The 23,189-nt window shown below is 44.8% G+C and overlaps 1 protein-coding gene across 1 annotated transcript; it reads left to right on the forward strand.

Annotated features, from left to right (window-relative positions):
- Positions 1-1,278: 1,278 nt before the first annotated feature.
- LOC140207887 (NACHT, LRR and PYD domains-containing protein 3-like) lies at positions 1,279-20,632 on the forward strand. The gene is made up of 9 exons (XM_072276430.1): positions 1,279-1,282; positions 1,995-2,161; positions 4,780-4,951; positions 5,043-5,108; positions 16,380-18,117; positions 19,554-19,640; positions 19,795-19,965; positions 20,121-20,288; positions 20,452-20,632. Exons 1-9 carry the CDS (start codon positions 1,279-1,281, stop codon positions 20,537-20,539), a joined length of 2,661 nt encoding a protein of 886 aa, XP_072132531.1. The 3' UTR covers positions 20,540-20,632.
- The last annotated feature ends 2,557 nt before the right edge of the window (positions 20,633-23,189 follow it).

Raw genomic sequence — 23,189 nt, forward strand, 5'->3', positions numbered from 1 at the left:
TCAGCAGATTGGGGAACAGCTGTGGACTGGCTCAATTCTGATTATGGTCCCTCGACCTGAAAAAAATATATACAATGCCTGTCTTATTGAATAATTCCAGCATTTAAAATTATTTTGAAGATGTTTTTGTAAAACTTGCTGTATTGGATGTAACGATCCAGTGGTAACCAGTTGATAGGCTCCAATAAATCTTGACAGCAACTTAGGCGCTGAAGACCTGCATGTGAAAATATAGTGGTTTAAGGCAAGACGTCGTGATGCTGTACGCGGGACTGGCTTTCCACATTGCCTCAAACAAGATATGTAGTCTTGCCAGTGACGTCAATACTTCGTAATTTAAAAAAAAATGGAAGGAGACTCTGAGAATCAGGTGTGATGGAGAAATGTGTACAATTTGGCGAAGTGAGGAATAGATGTGCCAAGGTCAGCAGAAGTGTTTGAGCACTCGCTGCTGTACCAGATGTCCTTTGATCACCATAGCGCCACTAGTGGTCGGAGGGCACAAGCTGTATGTGTTTCCTGCTCAGGACCTCCAACCTGTATTGCCGTTCTGTTGACTTGACAAGCCGGTGTGACATCTCACTCTTGCTCATGTCACGGGATTGCCTGGAAAAGCACGGGCATCTCATCCAGTAATCCGGCCATAAAGTATCTTCCAGAAGTTGTCTGGGTGTGTGCAGAAGGATCAAGCCATATCATGATTTCATTGGAAAGGACTATGTTTTTGGCAGTATGTTGTTCTGTACAGATATCAGCTTTCTCCTTTATACCTAAATTAATACCGGACCCTACTCTTGATTTTGTTTCTTGCAGAGAACTAGAATCTGTTAACACCTGTCTTCACAATGGCTGATGGAGCCAGCGAGGGTCGAGACTCAGAGGCGTCAACATCAGAAAAACACCCGGGTACGCAGCCATCCTGTCATTTCCACCAAAGTGGCCAGTCGTATATTTGTTATTCGTACTGTATCTGCCAGGTATTTCTCAACTTCCTGGACAAATTTAAATCTGTCGCAGCCTGTCTCTTCGATTCTCGCCTTCCATCCAGATTTAGGTCATTCAGAAACATGGAGATGTTTCATTTATTTCCCTCGTGGAAATAGCCTTTCTGAATATCTCGGGTCCTGGCATTGATTCCGGTGGTACCACTCCTCACTCATTGCCATTCGGAAAACAATCAATTTATGCCTAATCTATGTAATTCGACCAACAAATTCGTGTCTGTATCATTACTTTATCCGCAACCCCTCGTGGTTTACGCTTGCCTGATAATCTGTAATGCGTGATTTTACTGAAAATCCTAATATTCTACATTCGCTGGTCTCTCCTTATATATTCTGCTAGTTGCATCCTCAAAAGTATTGCAAGGGGTTCAGCCAGTGTGATTTCTGTTTCACAAAGTGTTGTTGAATTCGTTAGGCCTTTTGAATTTTCTCCTGATACAGCTTCTACAATGGCCGAGAATTGTTCACATCACTGATGTCAGGCTAAGCAGAATATTGTTCCTAATCTTCGTTTTAACTTCCACTTTCACAGACCTGTGTAATGTTAACCACCTCAAACCATTCAGCTCAAGAAGTAGGTAAATGCAGGTGGGATTAATGAGAATTGAAATATACTGAAGTCGATCTAAGGTGCAACTGCACGCAATACTCCAAACAAGACCTCACGAACGACTCATACAGCTCCAATTTCTCTACTCAGTAGCTAGGTTAACAAAATTAAATGTTCCGGGACTCTCTTTAATACCCTGTCTCCACGTGACGCCACTATCAATTAATTAAATTCCTTGGAGTTGGATCTATATTTCTCAGTTCCATGTCTTTCGCTGTGTAAGTCCTTCCTTGATTTGTGCTTCAAAATGGTAACACCTGTGTGTGTCTATTTCTGATTGTGTTTGGTAACATGGTGCACCGACCTTAGGTTCTGGATGGAAAGGTGTTGAGCAATAAAGGTTGGATAATGTCTTTAGTTTCCTTCGCTTCGCTCCACAGGTCCGAGCTCAGTAATCACCGAGCTCCTGGCAAACTGGAACGATTTCAAGCTTCTGCAGTTGATTGACTTCTACCGGGACAGGCTGGAGCAGGCGATGGAAGGAGTGGTGCACGGAATGAGCCTGGCGTTAACGTTCGAGAATCAGTTCAGTGAAGAGGAACATCGGGTAAGTGAGCGAGAGAATGGGTTTGAATGTTCACACATCATAGGTGTCCAAAATCTGACTCATCGGATATTAAAGCAGATAAATGAACAACTGGGAAATAAATACTGAATATACAAAAAGTTTGCATGCAAAAGTTTGGGCACCCTTGGTCAAAATTTCTGTTACCGTGAATAGTTAAGCGAGTAAAAGATGACCTGATTTCCAAAAGGCATAAAGTTAAAGATGACACATTTCTTTAATATTTTAAGCAAGTGTTTTTTTTTTTAAATTTCTATCTTTTACAGTTTTAAAATGACAAAAAAGTAAAAGGGCCCCAAGCAAAAGTTTGGGCACCCTGCATGGTCAGTACTCAGTAACACCCCTTTTGGCAAATATCACATAATGTAAACGCTTTCTGTTTGGGGGACTTTCGCCCATTCGTCCTTGCAAAAGACTTCTAGTTTTCTGAGATTCTTGGTCTGTCTTGCGTGCACTGCTCTTCTGAGGTCTATCGACAGATTTTCAATGACGTTTAGGTCGGGGGACTGAGAGGGCCATGACAAAACCTTTAGGTTGCGCCTCTTGAGGTAGTCCATTTTGTATTTTTGAGGTGTGTTTCGGATCATTATCCTGTTGTAGAAGACAGACGGTGTGATGTTTGCTTCCAGAATTTTGCTGGTATTTAATTGAACTCATTCTTCCCTCTACCAGTGATACGTTCCCCGTGCCATTGGCTGCAACACAAGCCCAAAGCATGATCGATCCACCCCCGTGCTTAACAGTTGGAGAGGTGTTCTTTTCATGAAATTCTGCACCCTTTTTTCTCCAAACATAACCTTTGCTCATCGCGGCCAAAAAGTTCTATTTTAACTTCATGTTTCCAAAATGCACCAGGCTTGTTTAGGTATAAACAACAGGAATTCTGCAGATGCTGCAAATTTAAGCAACACACATCAAAGTTGCTGGTGAACGCAGCAGGCCAGGCAGCATCTCTAGGAAGAGGTGCAGTCGACGTTTCAGGCCGAGACCCTTCATCAGGACTTGCTTAGATGTTCCTTTGTAAACTTCTGACGCTGAATTTTGTGGTGATGACGCAGAAAAGGTTTTCTTCTGATAACTCCTCCATGAAGGTCATTATTTGTGCAGGTGTCGCTGCACAGTAGAACAGTGCACCACCACTCCAGAGTCTGAAATATTTTCCTGAAGGTCTTTTCCAGTCAAACGGGGTTTTGATTTGTCTTTCTAGCAATCCTACGATCAGTTCTCTCGAAAGCTTTCTTCGTCTTCTTCCAGACCTCAACTTGACCTCCACCGTTCCTGTTAACTGCCATTTCTTAATTTCATTATGAACTGAGGAAATGGCTACCTGAAAACGCTTTGCTATCTTCTTATAGCCTTCTCCTGCTTTGTGGGCATTATTTGTTTTAATATTCAGAGTGCTGGGCAGCTGCTTTGAGGAACCCATGGCTGCTGATTGTTGGGAGAAGGTTTGAAGGTTCCTGGTATTTATAAAGCTCTGAAATTTGCATCACCTGGCCTTTCCTAACGATGATTGTGAACAAACCATAGCCCTAACAAGCTAATTAAGGTATGAGACGTTGGTAAAAGTTATCTGAGAGCTCAAATCTCTTGGGGTGCCCAAACTTTCACATGGTGCTCCTTTCCTTTTTTTCACCCTAAAATTGTACAAAACAAAAATAATACACTAATCTTGTTTAAAATGTTGCAAAGAATGTTTTATCTTTAACGTCATGTCTTTTGGAGATCAGTTCATTTTCTACTCACTTAACGATTCACAGTAACAGAAATTTTGACCAGGGGTGCCCAAATTTTGCATGCCCTGTACAATCACAAAATTATGAATCTGCACCAATGACAGAAAAGGGGTGAAAATATCCCCCGGGCTGGTGGGTGATTGCTCATTTTCACAGCGAGGGAAGCGGGTAACTGTTGTATAGGCTTAACATAATGGACATTAAATAGAAATATGATACGGTATTTCGGTTTAGGACGATTGCAGAGCGTGACCGTAGGATTTCAGTGAAAACCTGGGCATCATCTGAGGGTGTCACAGGAACTCGACAGTGTTCTCGTTTGGGTGGAGGTGCTTGTGTTATAATTTGTAACTGCAAACTGTGTCTTGCGTGGTACACTACCATGTTGTGATGTTGTGATGTAATCACTGAAGAAACGCCACCAGAAAAGAAAATGGAAATACAGTGGGTGCCAGCCGCCGTCATGTTGGATACTGGCAGACTGAGAAGATTAATCGGATCATCTTTTCTGTAACTTCTCTGAGACTGAACACGTGTTATGAAAAAAGCTTCTTGACTTCTTTGTTCATCTGCTTTATGATAAATCATATTTTATGATTTGTTATTGACACTGTCAAATCTGATGAGGAATTATTTATGGGTTGGAATCATTGTAACAAAGTGGTCACAGACCAGCCAGGATCTCATTGACTGGTGGGCCAGGTTCACGGTGAATGCCCCTCTCTGTGCTCTGCTCTGAATGTACAGCCCATCTCCAGAGAGGATCGGCATCTGGCCGTGTGATCCCGATAAAGGGAACATCGCTTACTTCGCATTCTCTGTGAATCTGGCAGTCCCCAATATGTTCATTTCTGCACCCCACAGAAAGTCTCTGATCTCGCTGATAAGGGAGAGTTGGCGGATGGTTCTAAACTCCTCTTGAGCCTGGTGATTGAGAGAGGCTCCCGCGCCCAGAGGGTGATGTGGGAATCGTTTGTGAAAATGCGGAATGGCGTCCCAAAGTTGGACAAAATACTTAAAGAAATACAGGAATATGGTGAGATAATAGTAGAGATTAATGTCAATTCGGATTCAAACAATGCACACTCTATAATTCTGATTTCACCAAACTGTTTAAAATTAAACAGGTTGTGCACCGTACGAGCGATCAGACCCCGCTCAAGGTTTACGGGAGATCCCCAGTGAGCTGAAAGGTAGGTGAAGAAAATGCTGTTTCCACCAACCGCTGACACTTGCGCAGAACGGTCATGTTGATGAGTCAAGGGGGTTTGACCAGGTAAATGTTGTCACTGTGACACAGTACATACTAAGGCACATAGAAACATCGTCTCCTGGAGGAAGAGTTTTCAGAGGACATAATGAGGAACGAGGCTGAGAGTTGGGACTTGAGGAAAGGGGTGACTCCTCTCTGGTGTGTGGAACTACAGCTGCCTCCACCGGGGTCAGAGCAGACAAAGGAGCAATCCGGTGGAGGGGAAATCTGGGAAACCTCTGCACCCCAAAAGGTCAAAACCTCACCCTACATGCCTCTCTCCCCCTTCCCCACTGCCGAACATCCCTCATCCTAATTCATTTCTCTAAACTCCGTCAGTCCCCACAGATAATCTGTTCTTCGAGTTGGACATCGATTGAAGTTCTAGTCACAGAATACCAGCAACAGCTTCCCTTTAAACAGAAAACCAGGTCATATTCCAACTAACCTGTCCAATCCCAAAAAAGCAACTGCAACCCAGTCTGTTTATATCTGTACTCTCTTAATGCAAACAGTGGGAAGTCCATCAGGAGACAGTGGAGGTGAGGGTAGGGTGGGGGGACAGTGAGGGTTGAAAAATCTACAGAACTGAAATTCATGTCTGCCTGTGGTGTGTGATGGAAACTGTGGACGGGTAAGAGCTGTCAATTAGGTCAGAGAAACCCAGTGTTGTGTTAATGCGACGAGGAAGCTGAGAAGAAATGAAAAAATCGGGTTGCACCTGAATCCTAGGGGGACCAATATCCTGGCAGGGAGATTAGCGGGGGCTACTGAGGTGACTTTAAACTAGAATGGTTTGGGGGTGGGAATCAAATTAAAGAGGCTAGGCGTGAGGAGGTTAGTTCACAACAGCGGGCTGGGAACCAGTGCAGAGAGACAGAGGGGTGTAAAGTGAGGGTAGAAACAAAAAGTACTATGGAGAAAAGTAAAAGTGGCAGGCCGACAAATCCAGGGCAAGCATTAAAGAGGGCCACTTTTCAGCATGATTGTAAAAGGACTAAGAGAGTTGTAAAAGAGCGCCTGAAGGCTTTGTGTGTCAATGCAAGGAGCATTCGTAATAAGGTGGATGAATTAAAAATGCAGATTGTTATTAATGATTATGATATAGTTGGGATCACAGAGACATGGCTCCAGGGTGACCAGGGATGGGAGCTCAACGTTCAGGGATATTCAATATTCAGGAGGGATAGACATGAAGGAAGGGGAGGTGGGGTGGTGTTGCTGGTTAAAGAAGAGATTAACGCAATAGAAAGGAAGGACATAAGCCGGGAAGATGTGGAATCGATATGGGTAGAGCTGCATAACACTAAGGGGCAGAAGACGCTGGTGGGAGTTGTGTACAGGCCACCTAACAGTAGTAGTGAGGTCGGAGATGGTATTAAACAGGAAATTAGAAATGTGTGCAATAAAGGAACAGCAGTTATATGGGTGACTTCAATCTACATGTAGATTGGGTGAACCAAATTGGTAAAGGTGCTGAGGAAGAGGATTTCTTGGAATGTATGCGGGATGGTTTTTTGAACCAACATGTCGAGGAACCAACTAGACAGCAGGCTATTCTGGACTGGGTTTTGAGCAATGAGGAAGGGTTAATTAGCAATCTTGTCGTGAGAGGCCCCTTGGGTAAGAGTGACCATAATATGGTGGAATTCTTCATTAAGTTGGAGAGTGACATAGTTAATTCAGAAACAAAGGTTCTGAACTTAAAGAGGGGTAACTTTGAAGGTATGAGACGTGAATTAGCTAAGATAGACTGGCAAATGACACTTAAAGGATTGACGGTGGATATGCAATGGCAAGCATTTAAAGGTTGCATGGATGAACTACAACAATTGTTCATCCCAGTTTGGCAAAAGAATAAATCAAGGAAGGTAGTGCACCCGTGGCTGACAAGAGAAATTAGGGATAGTATCAATTCCAAAGAAGAAGCATACAAATTAGCCAGAGAAAGTGGATCACCTGAGGACTGGGAGAAATTCAGAGTTCAGCAGAGGAGGACAAAGGGCTTAATTAGGAAGGGGAAAAAAGATTATGAGAGAAAACTGGCAGGAAACATAAAAACGGACTGTAAAAGCTTTTATAGATATGTGAAAAGGAAAAGACTGGTAAAGACAAATGTAGGTCCCCTGCAGACAGAAACAGGTGAATTGATTATGGGGAGCAAGGACATGGCAGACCAATTGAATAATTACTTTGGTTCTGTCTTCACTAAGGAGAACATAAATAATCTTCCAGAAATAGTAGGGGACAGAGGGTCCAGTGAGATGGAGGAACTGAGCGAAATACATGTTAGTAGGGAAGTGGTGTTAGGTAAATTGAAGGGATTGAAGGCAGATAAATCCCCAGGGCCAGATGGTCTGCATCCCAGGGTGCTTAAGGAAGTAGCCCAAGAAATAGTGGATGCATTAGTGATAATTTTTCAAAACTCGTTAGATTCTGGACTAGTTCCTGAGGATTGGAGGGTGGCTAATGAAACTCCACTTTTTAAAAAAGGAGGGAGAGAGAAACCGGGGAATTATAGACCGGTTAGCCTAACATCGGAGGTGGGGAAACTGCTGGAGTCAGTTATCAAGGATGTGATAACAGCACATTTGTAAAGCGGTGAAATGATCGGACAAAGTCAGCATGGATTTGTGAAAGGAAAATCATGTCTGACGAATCTCATAGAATTTTTTGAGGATGTAACTGGTAGAGTGGATAGGGGAGAACCAGTGGATGTGGTATATTTGGGTTTTCAGAAGGCTTTTGACAAGGTCCCACACAGGAGATTAGTGTGCAAACTTAAAGCACACGGTATTGCGGGTAAGGTATTGGTGTGGGTGGAGAGTTGGTTAGCAGACAGGAAGCAAAGAGTGGGAATAAACGGGACCTTTTCAGAATGGCAGGCGGTGACTAGTGGGGTACCGCAAGGCTCAGTGCTGGGACCTCAGTCGTTTACAATATATATTAATGACTTGGATGAGGGAATTAAATGCAGCATCTCCAAGTTTGCGGATGACACGAAGCTGGGTGGCAGTGTTAGCTGTGAGGAGGATGCTAAGAGGATGCAGGGTGACTTGGATGGGTTGGGTGAGTGGGCAAATTCATGGCAGATGCAATTTAATGTGGATAAATGTGAAGTTATCCACTTTGGTGGCAAAAATAGGAAAACAGATTATTATCTGAATGGTGGCTGATTAGGAAAAGGGGAGGTACAACGAAACCTGGGTGTCATTATACACCAGTCATTGAAAGTGGGCATGCAGGTACAGCAGACGGTGAAGAAGGCGAATGGTATGCTGCCATTTATAGCGAGAGGATTTGAGTACAGGAGCAGGGAGGTACTACTGCAGTTGTACAAGGCCTTGGTGAGACCACACCTGGAGTATTGTGTGCAGTTTTGGTCCCCTAATCTGAGGAAAGACATCCTTGCCATAGAGGGAGTACAAAGAAGGTTCACCAGATTGATTCCTGGGATGGCAGGACTTTCATATGAAGAAAGACTGGGTGAACTGGGCTTGTACTCGTTGGAATTTAGAAGATTGAGGGGGGATCTGATTGAAACGTATAAGATCCTAAAGGGATTGGACAGGCTAGATGCAGGAAGATTGTTCCCGATGTTGGGGAAGTCCAGAACGAGGGGTCACAGTTTGAGGATAGAGGGGAAGCCTTTTAGGACCGAGATTAGGAAAAACTTCTTCACACAGAGAGTGGTGAATCTGTGGAATTCTCTGCCACAGGAAACAGTTGAGGCCAGTTCATTGGCTATATTTAAGAGGGAGTTAGATATGGCCCTTGTGGCTACGGGGGTCAGGGGGTATGGAGCGAAGGTTGGGGTGGGGTTCTGAGTTGGATGATCAGCCATGATCATAATAAATGGCGGTGCAGGCTCGAAGGGCCGAATGGCCTACTCCTGCACCTATTTTCTATGTATGTTTTCTATGTATGTTTTCTATAAAAAAATGTTGAGATAAATTAAATTGCGCCAGACTAATGAGAAGCTCACTTCATCCATAAGCACATTGCATCTGTGAAAATGAAGCCTTGGGCATTGCAAGTGCTCAGAGTCCGAAAAGCTTCATATTCACAGACAGTGTTGTATCATCCAACTGCACATCTAACAGAGGAGAGGGCGAAGGAAAGACAGATATTGCAACAGTTATTAATCTTACAGTAGCCCATGTTGTATCTCAGTATTCGAAAGTCTTCATCAGAAACATGAGGGATCCCTTCCAGTGTCCTGGTTCAGCGTCTCTCATTTCCAAGAACAAATTCCAAATCTGTTATTGTTCTTATAGGACCTGAGATAGGCTAATTAGGAACTTTAGAAAGACCTCTCAGTCTCTGTCACTTCCGTAATTATTGTTTCGGTCCATATTCTGCCACCAAAACCCCTCAGTTTCCTTGCACCACTGACTTAGTATATCTCTACAAATTGCCTGCAAAATTATTCTTCAATGTTCTTCATGCTGCTTCCCAAGGGAACAGATACAGCTGTAGAATTCTCACACCGACTTAGAAACATAGATACATAGAAAACCTACAACACAATGCAGGCCCATCGGCCCTCAATGCTGCGCCTAACATTGAGTAATGTCAGTTACTTCAGAAATTACCTATGTTTACGCATAGCCCTCTATTTTTCGAAGCTCTATGTACCTATCCAGGAGTCTCTTAAAAGACGCTATCGTACCCGTTCCCACCACCGGCAGACCATCCCAAACACTTACCACTCTCTGCGTAAAAAACTTACCCCTGACATCTCCTTTTTACCTACTTCCAAGCACCTTAAAACTATGTTCTCTCATGCTAGCCATTTCAGCCCTGGGAAAAAGCCTCTGACTATCCACACGATCAGTGCCTCTCATTATTTTGTACAGCTCTGTCAGGTCACTTCTCATCCTCCAGAGAGAAAAAGCCGAGTTCACTCAACCTCTTCTCAAAATGCATGCTCCCTAATCCAGGCAACATCCTTGTAAATCCCCTCTGCACCCTTTCTATATTTTCCATATTCTTCCTGTACTGAGATGACCAGAACTGAGCACAGTATTCCAGGTGGGGTCTGACCAGAGTCCTATGTAGCCGTAACATTACATCTCGATTCTTAAACTCAGTCCCACGGTTGATGAAGGCCAATGCACCGTATACCTTCTTAATTACAGGGTCAACCTGCGCAGCAGCTTTGAGTGTACTGTGGACTCGGACCCCATGATCCCTCCGATCCTCCACACTGCCAAAAGGCTTACCATTGATATTATATTTTGCCATCATATTTGACCTACCAATATAATCCACCTCACGCTTATCTGGGTTAAACTCCATCTGCCACCTCTCTGCCCAATTTTGCATCCTATCGATGTCCCGCTGTAACCTCTGACAGCCCTCCACACTATCCACAACTCTCTCAAGCTTTGTGTCATCAGCAAATGTATTAATCCATTACTCCACTTCCTCATCCAGGTCAATGATAAAAATCACGAAGTGAAAGGGACCCCGAACAGATCCCTGAGTCATCGACCTCCATGCAGAATATGAACCACCTACAACCACACTTTGCCTTCTGTGGGCAAGCCAGTTCTACATCCACAAAGCAATGCCCCCTTGGATCGTATGACTTCGTACTTTCTCAATAAGCCTTGCATCGGGTACCATGTCAAATGCCTTGCTAAAATCCATTATACTGTATATCTACTGCTCTACCTCATCAATGTGTTTAGTCACATCCTCAAAAAAAATCAATCAGGCTCGTAAGGCACGACATGCCTTTGATAAAACAATGCTCACTATTCCTAATCATATTATGCCTCTCCGAATGTTCATAAATCCTGCCTCTCAGTGTCTTTTCCATCGGTCTACCAATTCCTGAAGTAAGATTCACTGGTCTATAATTTCCGGTGCAATCTCTACTCCCTTTCTTGAATAAGGGAACAACATCTACAAACCTACAACCCACTGGAACCTCTCCTGTCTCGATTGATGATGCGTTGATAGTTGCCAGAGACTCATCAATCTGCTCCGTCGCCTCCCGTAGTAACCTGAGGTGCATCTCGTCTGGTCCCGGAGACTTATCCAAAAGCTCCAGCACGTCCTCTTTCTTCATGTCTGTATGCTCGCCAAGATCCTTTTCCGTAGTGAATACTGAAGCAAAGTGCTTACTAGGAACCTCTGCTATCTCTTCCGGTTCCATACTCAGTTTTCCACTGTCACACTTGATTGGTCCTATTCTCTCTTATCATCTTGCTGTTCACATACTTGTAGAATGCCTTGGGTGGTTTCCTTAATCTTTCCCGCCAAGGCCTTCTCATGGCCCCTTCTGGCTCTCCTAATTTCATCCTTAAGCGCCTTCCTGCTAGCCTTATAATCTTCTAGGTCTCTAGCATTGCCTAGATTTTTGAACCTTTCGTAAGCTTTTCTTTTCTTCTTGACGAGATTTTCAACAGCTTTTGTACACCACGGTTCCTGTACTCTACGCACCTATGCAGAATGCCACGCAAATATCCCCTGAACGTTTGCCACATTTCTGCCATACATTTCCCTGAGAACATCTGTTCCCAATTTATGATTCCAAGTTCCTGCCCAATTACTTCATATTTCTCCTTACTCCTAACTTGTCTGTTCCTACCCCGCTCTAATGCTATGGTAAAGGAGACAGAATTGTAATAACTATCTCCAAAATGCTATTCCACTGAGAGATCTGACACTTGACCAGGTTCATTTCCCAATACCAGATCAAGTACAGCTTCTCCTCTTGTAGGCTTATCTACATATTATATCAGGAAACCTTCCTGAATACACCTAGCAAACTCCACCTCATCTGAAGCCCTTGCTCTAGGGTGATTGCAATCAATATTTTGGAAATTAAAACCTCCCGCCACGCCAACCCGGTTATTCTTGCATCTTTCCAGAATCTGTCTCCCCATCTGCTGCTCGATGTCCATGTTACAATTGGGTGGTCGATAAAAAAACGTCCAGTAGAGTTATTGACCTCTTCCTGTTTATAACTTCCACCCACAGAGACTCAGTAGGCAATCCCTCCATAACTTCCTCCTTTCCTGCAACCGTGACATTATCTCTGATCAGCAGTGCCACGCCCAGCCCTTTTGTATTCCTCCCTGTTCTTTCTGAAACACCTAAATCCTGGCACTCTAGGTAACCACTTCTGAACATGCAATAGATACTCCCCTGGATCTTTGAAGAACAACTTCTCTACTAGTTTGCCATTCTCTAATGTAACTGTTTATGCAATCCATGCTTTCCTACGTTCCCTGTCTCACTCGAATACGTTGAATGAATGACTACTGAGAAAACATGCCTGCATCGTTTAGCGCCAGATCACCACTGTTTTCCTCAGAACTCTCAACTCTCTAAGAAGATGATATAAACGGTATTTGCTGGCCCCGGATACATGGTGAAGACTAAAATGTCATTTTCAAGATCCGTTACACAATAAACCCTTATGTAGAGTATACCTGTTATTTGGAAACCCCACACACCCCTGGCAGGATCCTAATGCGCTGTGAAACCCTGCACATCTCTGGCAGGGTACTGACACACCGCTAGACACCACACACCCCTGGCAGGATCCTAATGCGCTGTGAAACCCTGCACATCTCTGGCAGGGTACTGACACACCGCTAGACACCACACATCCCTGGCAGGGGCTGACACGCTGCGAGACTCCACAAGCCTCTTGCCGTCTACCTACACGCTGCGAGATGCCATACACTCCTGCAAGAGCCGTCACACAATGTGAAACCCTTTAACTACTTTACAAGGCTCTGGAACACTCTGAGGTCCCGCACACTCCTGTCAGGATCCTGACATACCGTGAGGTTTCACATTCTTCAGGTGTACTTTCACTGCAAGTAACTTTCCCACACCTCATCCAGACCAGGTCCTACATTGACATCGGCTATCCCTTATTTCAGGACGGGCTCGGGTTTCAGTGGGAGAGGTTTCGGGAACAATGAACACAACTCAAGTTCTGAGATGGTTATGAATAAAGAGAGGTCTGCAGCTTAGGTGATACACAGGGTGGGGATGTTAAATTGGGGAAGGCAGATTAAATGGTAGAAGTCAGGTGAGGAGCAACTGTTACAGGGCAAATCTCCGTCTGGTGAGAGTCGATATATATCAGCTGATCAGAATTTCGAACCGGCATGTTCCAAAGAGGATTAGAGCATAGTTTGTCACCGTCCCGTGACCGTGGCGGGAAATGTTGTGAATTTAGTCTGCAAATGAAATATATGCTTTCTGAAGCTGAGGTGAGACAATGAGTAATGGAGAGGGAAGAAATGTCTCAAAGAGTCCAGTGGGGTATCGTCGTGGCTATCCCTCGAGGTCGAGGATGATGGTCTTCATTCTGAAGAAGTGGCCCCCAGAGCGAAGACGCCTGTGCGTGAATTTGTTTAACGAATACTTGATGTTGCACTCCAAGAAGCACACAATACTTCACAAATCAACCAACTGATTCCAATGGCATGGAAACCACGACGATTGGAGCTGGCGGATTTGTTGCAGCCTTCATCCGCCTTCACAGCCGTTGAGTGGGGTATAGATCAGTTGCAGAGGAGGGTGGGCAAATAGCAGATGGAGTTTAATCCAGAAAAGTGTGAAGGTATGGGGGATGTTTAAAGTAGCTGGCAGACGCTAACATCATTGAGGTGTAGAGGGAGTTTGTTGTCAATGTCCGTAGCTCGCTAGGTGTGACAACACAGGTAAATGAAGAAGATATGATCACATAGTTCACTTCATTGTACGGAGCACTAAGTCTATCGAAGCTTTAGGTTACAGATGTATAAAACTTTGGTTTGGCTGCACTTGGAGAATTGGTTCAATTCTGTCGGTCCATTACAGGAAGGATCTGGAGAACTTGGAGAAGAGAGTTTTACCAGATGCTACCGGGATTGGAAATGATCCTGCTTTTCAAAATTTTAGTTCAATTTGAATAATAGATCTGTAGCATCCACTCTCTCCCTTTCTCCAGAGCAGTGGTGTGCCTTGGGGATCGGTTTTGGGATCCCTACTGTTCGTGATTTTTATAAATGATCTGGATGAGGAAGTGGAGGGATGGTTTAGTAAATCTGCTGATGACACGAAGCTTGAGGGTGTAGTGAATAGTGTGAAGGGCTGTCAGAGATTACAACGAGACACTGATGGGATGCAAATCTGGGCTGAGAAGTGGCAAATGGAGTTTAACCCAGATAAGTGTGAGATGGTTTATTTTGTTAGGGCAAATATGATGGCAGAATATAGAATTAATGGTAAGATTCTTGGAAGTGTGGAGGATCAGAGGGATCTTGGGGTCCGAGTTCATAGGACACTCAAAGCTGCAATGTAAGTTGACTCTGTGGTTAAGAAGGCATATGGTGCATTGGCCTTCATCAGTCGTGGGATTGAGTTTAAGAACCAAGATGTAATATTACAGCTATACAGGACAGTGGAAAGAGCCCACTTGGAGTACTGTACTCAATTCTGGTCGCCTCAGTACAGGAAGGACGTGGAAACCATAGAAAAGGTGCAGAGGAGATTTACAAAGATGTTTCCTAGATTGGGTAGAATGCCTTACAGTATGAGTGTGCTCGGACTTGTTTCCTTGGAGCGACGGAGGATGAGAAGTGACCTGATAGAGGTGTACAAGATAATGAGAGGCATTGATCGAGTGGATAGTCAAAGGCTTTTCCCCTGGGCTGAAATCGCGAGCACGAGAGCGCATAGTTTTAAGGTGCTTGGAAGTAGGTACAGAGGAGATGTCAGGGGTAAGTTTTCTTTCGCAGAGAGTGGTGAGTGCGTGGAATGGGCTGCCGGCGATGTTAGTGGAAGCGGAAACGGTAGGGTCTTCTGAGAAACTCCTGGATGGCGACATGGAGCTGAGAAAAGTAGAGGGCTATGGATAAAGCCTAGGTAATTCTAAGGTAGTGACATGTTCGGCACAGCTTTGTTGGCTGAAGAGTCTGTATTGTTCTCTAGGTTTTCTATGTTTCTATGTTTTTATTCTCCCTGTCCTGCTGAGTATTTCCCGTGTATACTGTTTAGTGGACATGAGACTGCAGATCTGCAGGCCCGGACATTCTTCTGGATGATCTCGGTGAGTTGTCCAGCATCCGTGGTATAGTAGGGTGAATAAATTATTTATGTTTGATTAGAAACGCTGATTGTCTGAGTCAGCTTTGCGAGACCTTGACAGCTGACCCCCACCACCCCTACAACGTTGCTGATCGACATGCAGTAGGTTTCTTTTGTTTTATTCTGTTACGTACCCCGTAACTGGGTTGCCAAACCAGCAGAAATGGACCACTTAGTTGGAGTCTGGTTTAACAGAAATTAATAAAGCTTTATTAAAGAAATAAGTAACACAGTACTCTAATCGTAAGGATGTAAATGAAACAGGTTAGCAATGATAATACACACGTGTACACAGAACTAGGGTAACAGGAATCAACCAAGCTCTATCGCAGTCTAGGGGTAAAATGATCAGTCTCAAGTGACGCGGAGTTCAGTTCAGTTTAGTACAGTTTGCAGTAATCGCTGTTGTGCCATTGGAGAGAGAGAGAGAATGCAAATTTTGATTCAAACAGACCTTTGATGTTCTTCGCAGTTAGCTTTCGGGCGAACCCTTTTATGTCTTCTGTGGTTCACCGACTGTGATCCCTCCATTCTGGATACGACCGTTCTTCCGCGGTGAACCCGGCACCCAGGCAAGGGTGGACGCACACACCAGGTTCCCGCCGATCATTCCTTTTCACCCTGTCAGTCTATGGTCGGTTCCCTCGAACCAGACCTCCAACTTTAACCAACTTGTGGAGGCACAACGCTCTTCCAGGGTCTCGTTATCTCGTGATCTCGTGGTGTGTGTCATGCCTTAGCGAACCTGTTCTTTTTATCTCCCTGCTGGGGTATCGCCTGTCCATTAAACTTCAAACAGTTCAGGTTCAAAGCAATCGATCTGTCAATATCTGAAATGTCTTTCTTTCTCGTTAATCTCGCTCTTCTCTCTTATTAGCATTTTAAATGTTTCTCCATTGTTCCCCTTATCTCTCTCATCAGCATCAATCTTCTGATAACTTGGTTTTTCGTCACAATTCTGAATCACTGCAACCAAATTTACTTTAGTGTATGAACATATTCTGATAAATTAAATTGATACAAGAGCTTTGTGCTGCACTATTTGTTGTTTACTAAGTTCTGAGTTGAGGCGTCTAACATTTTGACTCTTTCTCTGTTCCCATGGAAGATGTTCAACAGAAACACAAGGAGACTCTGCGGGCACAAACAGAAACACTGAGAGAGAACACGATCCTGATGACGGAAAAGGTGAATGTTTTCCAGCTGGTTGATCGATACGCTGAGCTCACGGTCATTTCTACTATTCGTGATCGGAGACTGGTGGAACACGAGCTGCTGGCGAGAGGCAGAGACCACGAGGAGTGGAGAAAACAACATCTCCGCAGAGAGCTGGAAAAACTCCGGACTGATCAGTTGTTCCAGAGCAGCTTTTCCCAAAGTAAATGCAAATCTGGGAGTTCGGCAGCATTGGCTGGAGTCTCGGGGATAGGGAAAACAACAATGGTGCAAAAGATTGTTTATGACTGGGCCACGGGGAAAATATACCAACAATTCCAGTTTGTCTTCAGTTTCAAATTCAGGGATTTAAACTCCATTAACTGCAGAGTAAACCTGAGGGAACTGATTTTGGATCAGTATCCTTACTTTGGGAATTTCCTGAGAGAGGTTTGGAAAAACCCAGAGGGATTGCTGTTTATATTCGATGGCTTGGATGAATTCAAACATAAAATTGATTTTGCTGACAGTCGGAGAGATACAGAACCTCAGCACAAGTGCCCAGATCCCGAGTGGTGGTGTGAAGTGTCGGATATTGTGTACAGTTTAATCCAGCACAAGCTGCTGCCAGGGTGTTCAGTGCTGGTGACCACCCGCCCCACTGTGTTACATTTATTAGAAAAGGCAGAAATCAATGTCAGGGCTGAAATCCTGGGATTTGTCGATGAAGAACGGAAGGAATATTTCATCAGGCATTTTGAAGATAAGACGGTAGCAGAAGCTGTTTTCAAACATGTGGAGGAGAACGAGATCCTGTACACCATGAGCTACAACCCCTCCTACTGCTGGATCCTCGCTTTGGCACTGGGACCCTTCTTCGCAAAAAGAGACAGGGTCCCACAGCAAGTTCCCAAGACCATAACCCAACTCTATTCCTACTATATTTACAACATCCTGAAAAACTACGGCCGTGAGATTGAGAACCCCCGTGACATGTTATTCAGGGTTGGTCAGATGGCCTTCAGAGGTGTGTTTGACAAGAAGATTGTATTTACAAATGGAGATTTAATCAACTACAATCTGAAGCCTTCCCAGTTCTTGTCTGGGTTCTTGATGGAGCTTTTGGAGAGAAAGGATTCTCCCCGATGTGTGGTGTACACATTCCCACACCTCACCATCCAGGAGTTTGTAGCGGCACTCGCACAGTTTATGAATCCACATCCCGGGGATATTCTGAAATTCCTCACTGAAGCCCACAACACAACAGATGGGCGATTTGAGGTATTTCTCCGTTTTGTTGCTGGCCTCTCCTCTCCAATGACGGCTCGGGGCCTGGAGGAGTTTCTGGGACCATTTCCCCGTCAAACAACCTGCCGGGTGATTGACTGGGTGAGGGAGGAGGTTAAACGCCAGAGTGGAAACACGAGGAGTGAAGCTGGTAAAAGGAGCCTCCTGAACACACTGCACTACCTGTTTGAGTCTCAGAATCGTGGCCTGGCTCAGGCCGCACTGGAATCTGTGGAAGCACTTTCATTCAGTGGAATGACACTGACCCCGATAGACTGCGCGGTCCTGTCTCATGTCATCGGACTCTGTGATACAATAAAACATATCGACCTAGTTGGCTGCCACATTCAGTGTGAAGAAATCCAGCGGCTGGTACCTGGGCTGCACAAATGCCAGGAGTTGGGGTAACTTCACTTATTTCTCAGTCTGATCTGTGAAAGTATTTCATTATTTTGTTTTAATGTAAAGGTAAAGCAGATTATGAGTTTTTGTGACAAATTAATAGACAATCGGTCAGTAAATCAAGAACGGGAGTGCCCTATGGTTTCGTGTATAGAGATGTTGGAGACTTCAGATGAGCGAACAATGGCCGTTGGTTTAATGGTAGTAAATCACATGAATGGCCGTGTTTCTCGCTGCATGTGACACGTCAATTGACAATGTTCCTTCTCACTGTTACTGACATCGACACCGACACTGACTGCAGCAGGTGTGACGGATCTGCGCACCCTCTTCCCGATGAAGTACAAGAGAGGATCAGAGGAATGTCCCAGTGAGAGGGAGAGAAATACCCGAGATTATCCTTCCCAACCCCTCTCCCCGCGTGTGACTATCACGATCACTCCAACAGTGTGACTTTGTTCACTGCCAGATACCCAACACTCATGTGGGCATCACCTCTTCCAATTGTGGGGTTCAATTCTGACCAACCCTCCCCGTGCGATCTACGTCTGCATCACATCCTCTTGTGGAATCTTGCTTCCCCATCTGCCTTACACCTATGGGATCTCTCTTTTTCATCCGCCTTCCTCCTATGGGATCTCTCTTCCCCATTCCCTTTCCTCCTATGGGATCTGTCTTTGCCATATCCGCTTCATCTTGTGGGATGGCTCTTTACCTATCTTAATTCATTGTGGGATCTCGCTTCCCTATCCCACTTCCTCCTTTGGGATCTATCCTCTGCATACATTTTTCCTCCTGTGGGATCTCTCTTCTCCATTCTCCTTCCTCCTGTGGTAATTATCCACTCAATCCCCCTTCCTCCTGTGGCAACTGTCTTCCACATCCCCCTTCCTCCTGTGGGATTTCTTTTCTCCATTCCCCGTCCTCCCATGGAATCCCTCTTCTCCACCCCCCTCGTCCTGTGGGGATATCTCTTTCCCATCTCCCTTCCTTCTGTGGCATCTTTCTTCTCTATTCCCCTTCCCTCCCGTGGTATCTCTATTCCCCATCTCCCTTCCTCCTGTGGGATTACTCTGCCTATCCCTTTTGCCCTGGCGGGCTTTTCTTCCACCATCTCCCATGGACACGTTCTCATCCACAACTCTTCCTCCCTGTGGGACTTTTTCCAGCCCTTCAACGCTGCAGCTTTCTACCATCTCGTCAGGATTTTTTTTCCAAACGTCGGGGACTGAGACAGAATATAGAAAGTTTACAGAGTCACACCGACAGGCTAAATTACTAACATTCGGAGCTGGCCAGTGAGGGACATTGACAGTCATGTGAATTGGTCAGTGATTTACTGAAGGGTTTAATGTTTCCTGAAATACCGGGTGAGAGGAATTCCCTCAGAACCACTGTCTGAATCAATTTGTTCATCAATTTGTCTGTTTGTGTTTAGACTTGGGATGAATAAACTGGGAGATTCAGGGGTGAAACTGCTGTCTGCAGCTCTGAGGAATCGAGAGTGTAAAATACAGACACTATGGTAAGTGTCAGAAAGGGATATTGCGGTTATAGTCACTGGGTATCTGACACTGAACATTAAGGTGATCAGTAATGTATTACTGATAAACACTGGGAATTTCTACCGTCTCCTGTCTCTCTGTGGCCTTTACCCACACTCTCCCTTTCATCCACAGGCTGAGCAATGTCGGTCTCACAGATTCTGGTGCCGAGCATCTTGCCTCCGTTCTCAGCACAAACCCTTCACTGACGAAGCTGAACCTGAATGAAAATGAACTAGGAGATTCAGGGGTGAAACTGGTGTCTGAGGCGCTGACGAACTCGGAGTGTAAAATGCAGAAACTGTGGTAAGTGTAAGACTGTGGGAGATTGTCTTTACAGTCACTGGGTGTCTGACGCTGAACATTAATGTGATCAGTAATTGTCTTATTGGTAAACATTCGAGATTCATAGCGTCCACTGTCTCTCGATGTCCTTCACCCTCACTCTCTCTCATCTCCAGGTTGTACAAGGTCGGTCTCACTGATGCTGGTGTCGATGATCTCGTCTCCGCTCTCAGTGCAACCCAATCACTGGCAGAGCTGGATCTGGGATCAAACTCGCTCACAGACCAATCTGTCCCCACTCTTCGCCGCCTCATACTGGCCCTCCCGAATCTGGAGCGGATCTGGTGAGTGATTGTGTTCATATTCAATGTCATAAAATATCAGCGGATCCGCCGGGTTTCCGCTTGTGTTTGTCTGTGAATGTTGTTGAAACATTAACCCTAGTCCTCTGTTGCTGACACTGTTGTGTAATTTGTTATTTCCTCTTCATTCTTCCATCTGTTTCAGGCTGTGGGACAATCGGATCAGTTGGACCGGGGAAGAGGAACTGAAGTCTCTGCAGGAACTCAGATCCGGACTGAGTCTGATACTGTGAACATCTGAATGTGTGCACATCCCCACCCACAGTTTGACAGACTCTCCGCCCACCCCCTCCCCCGCGCCTTTAATGGACCGTGACAGATTTAATTCCCAAAGTTTCTGACGGACCCCGTCTCCAGCAGCGCGCTCTGTGACGTCAGAGTCAGTTCCAGAGACGTAATTCCACCTCCGGATCAGCGGAACTGCCTCCGATGTATGTTCAGTCCGGAGAGCGCCCCCAAGTGATGCCCTGGGTAATTACACAGGCAGTAAGAGCCCGGAGGCAGTGCTCATGGGACACCAGTCCCGGGATGGGGTAATCCGGGGAGTGAATCCTTTTGCCCACTTTGCTGAGGACGGTACATTCCGCAGTGTGGCCGAAATAATAATGTTAAATTGACAAATACCCACAACCTCAAATTGAAAAACAAACTGTACCTCACATGTCCTTTAGAATTATCCCCATCTGATCTTAAATTCATGGCCCCTTCTACTGGAAATTTCAACCCTGAAGAAAAGATACTGTCTGTCTTGTATATCTGTGCCGCTCATAAACTTAGAAACATCAATCAGATCTACTCTCAGCCTCCTCCGCTCTAGTAAATAAAAACAGTCGCTGTTTGTCTAAACTCCCGTCGTCGCGCATGCTCTCTAATCCAGGTAGCACCCTTGTTAATATTTTCAGCAGCCTCTACAAAGACTCGACATCCTTCCTCTAGTGGGGCCACCAGAGTAAATGCATTACTCTGGGTGCGACCACACTTTGTTAAGCGCTCCACCTTTCTTGTAATACCACGAGCATTTATCTTATTCAGCAGCCTTATGTGCAGCACCTTATCAAATGCCTTCTGAAAATCCAAATAAACAATATCCATTAACTCTCCTTTGTCTGTATTTGCTGTTATTTCCTCAAAAATTGCATCAGGAAAGACAGATTTCCCTCTCAACCACAATCTCCTGTCTTATCACCATATCCTTTCATGCTCTGACTAATCAAGATTCTGTCAACCTCTGCCTTAAATATAACAGATCACCTGTCCTCCTTAGACATCTGTGGCAAAGAATTTCACATATTCTCCACGTTCTGAGTAAACATATTCCTCCTCATTGTTCTAAATTGACTTCCTTCAGCCCCCTCTATTAGGAGGCTGTGTTTTCTGGTCTCAGACCTCTTCCATCCACCTCCATATCATGAGAAACATCCTCTCTACATCCACTCTATCAAAGCCGTTCAATATTCGATAGGTTTCATTGAAGGTCCCAATCATCCTTTTAAATTCCAGTGATTAGCTTCCCAAAGCACCAAAACCTCCTCCTATGACAAGCCTTTCCATTCCGGAATCATTTTTGGGAATCAGTAAATGAAACAGTGTAACTTGGCAAACACCATGCCTGTTCCCTCAAACTCTCAGGGAGACTCTCTCTGTCTGGTTAGAATCACTGAGCACAGCAGTAAGAGTGTAAATAAGTGGAGAGGACTTTGGAGGTCATTCTTGAGTGGGAGATATTAGTGACCAGTGTTGGAGTATTTAAGTTAAGGATAACAGAATGACATGGTGGAATAGTGGTTAGCATAAGCTTTAAGATTGCGTTTCAATTCCGGCCACTGCCCGAAAGGAGCCTGCACACTTTCGCTGTGGGAGCTTCCTCTGGCTGCCCCGGTTTCCTCCCACATTCCAAAGATGCACAGGTAGGGTTACTGAGTTGTGGATATGCTGTGTTGGCACCGAATGCATGGCAACACTTGCGAACTGCCACGGCACCTCTCCAACGCAAACAACGTGTTTCCCTATATGTGTCAATGCACATGTGACAAATACGGCTGCTATAGTCATTGTTATCTCTGTGGGGGCTAAGGGCACAGGAAATGCATACACTCGCCCGAGTCCCAACTCCCTCTGTCACCTCAGTCTTGTTTGTCACTATTACTCAAAGCTCTCACGTGGCTTCTCACCTGATGTTGTCTCTGTCTCTGATACAGGGAGTCGATCAATCACAGTCTATCAGCTTCCTCTAACACACCGGACATTAGTAAGACTGTGGGCTCTGACAAATTAAACTTTAATGCACAACGAGTGTTGAAGAGCATCCACGTGATGTACCAAAAAGAGATCAAAAATTGATCACTTCTGGAAGTAAACTTCTTTATATTGAGCCTCAGCAGATGGGCAAGATCTTAAATCAATATTTATCCTGCTTTTTTTTCATTGTAGAGAATGATGCAAAACTTAAAATAGTCAATGCAAATGGTTTTGTGATAGTCTACATCATAGCAGAGGAGGTGCTAAATATCTCAAAATGTATTGAGAAATCTCCAGGCCAACAGCACTGTTGGAATGGAGGGAAATGGGAGAGAACTGGCTGAGATGTATGCATCACTAAAACAGGTGATGTGGAAAACAGTGAACATGGTATCGGGACTTGCAGAGAGATCTTGATCATCTCTTGATGTGATCAAATGAATGGCAGATGGAGTATAATTCAGATTAGTATGTTATTTCATTTCGTCAATAATTGAGAATAGGACTTCCAGGAGGCTGAGGAGGTGATAGATAGGACATAGAGTCACAGGAAAGTATAGCACAGAAACAGGCTGTTCGCCCCATTGAGTCCATGCTGAACCACTTAAAGTGCCCACTGCCATCAACCTGTACTGGGACCATAGC

The sequence above is a fragment of the Mobula birostris genome, chromosome 13 (genome assembly GCF_030028105.1).
Source record: "Mobula birostris isolate sMobBir1 chromosome 13, sMobBir1.hap1, whole genome shotgun sequence".
Classification (NCBI taxonomy): domain Eukaryota; kingdom Metazoa; phylum Chordata; class Chondrichthyes; order Myliobatiformes; family Myliobatidae; genus Mobula; species Mobula birostris.

Excerpts from the sequence above, each read along its gene's own strand:
- LOC140207887 (XM_072276430.1), top strand. Across the intron at positions 4,952-5,042 it reads TAAAGAAATACAGGAATATG|GTTGTGCACCGTACGAGCGA; the intron begins GTGAGATAATAG and ends AAAATTAAACAG. Across the intron at positions 18,118-19,553 it reads CACAAATGCCAGGAGTTGGG|ACTTGGGATGAATAAACTGG; the intron begins GTAACTTCACTT and ends GTTTGTGTTTAG.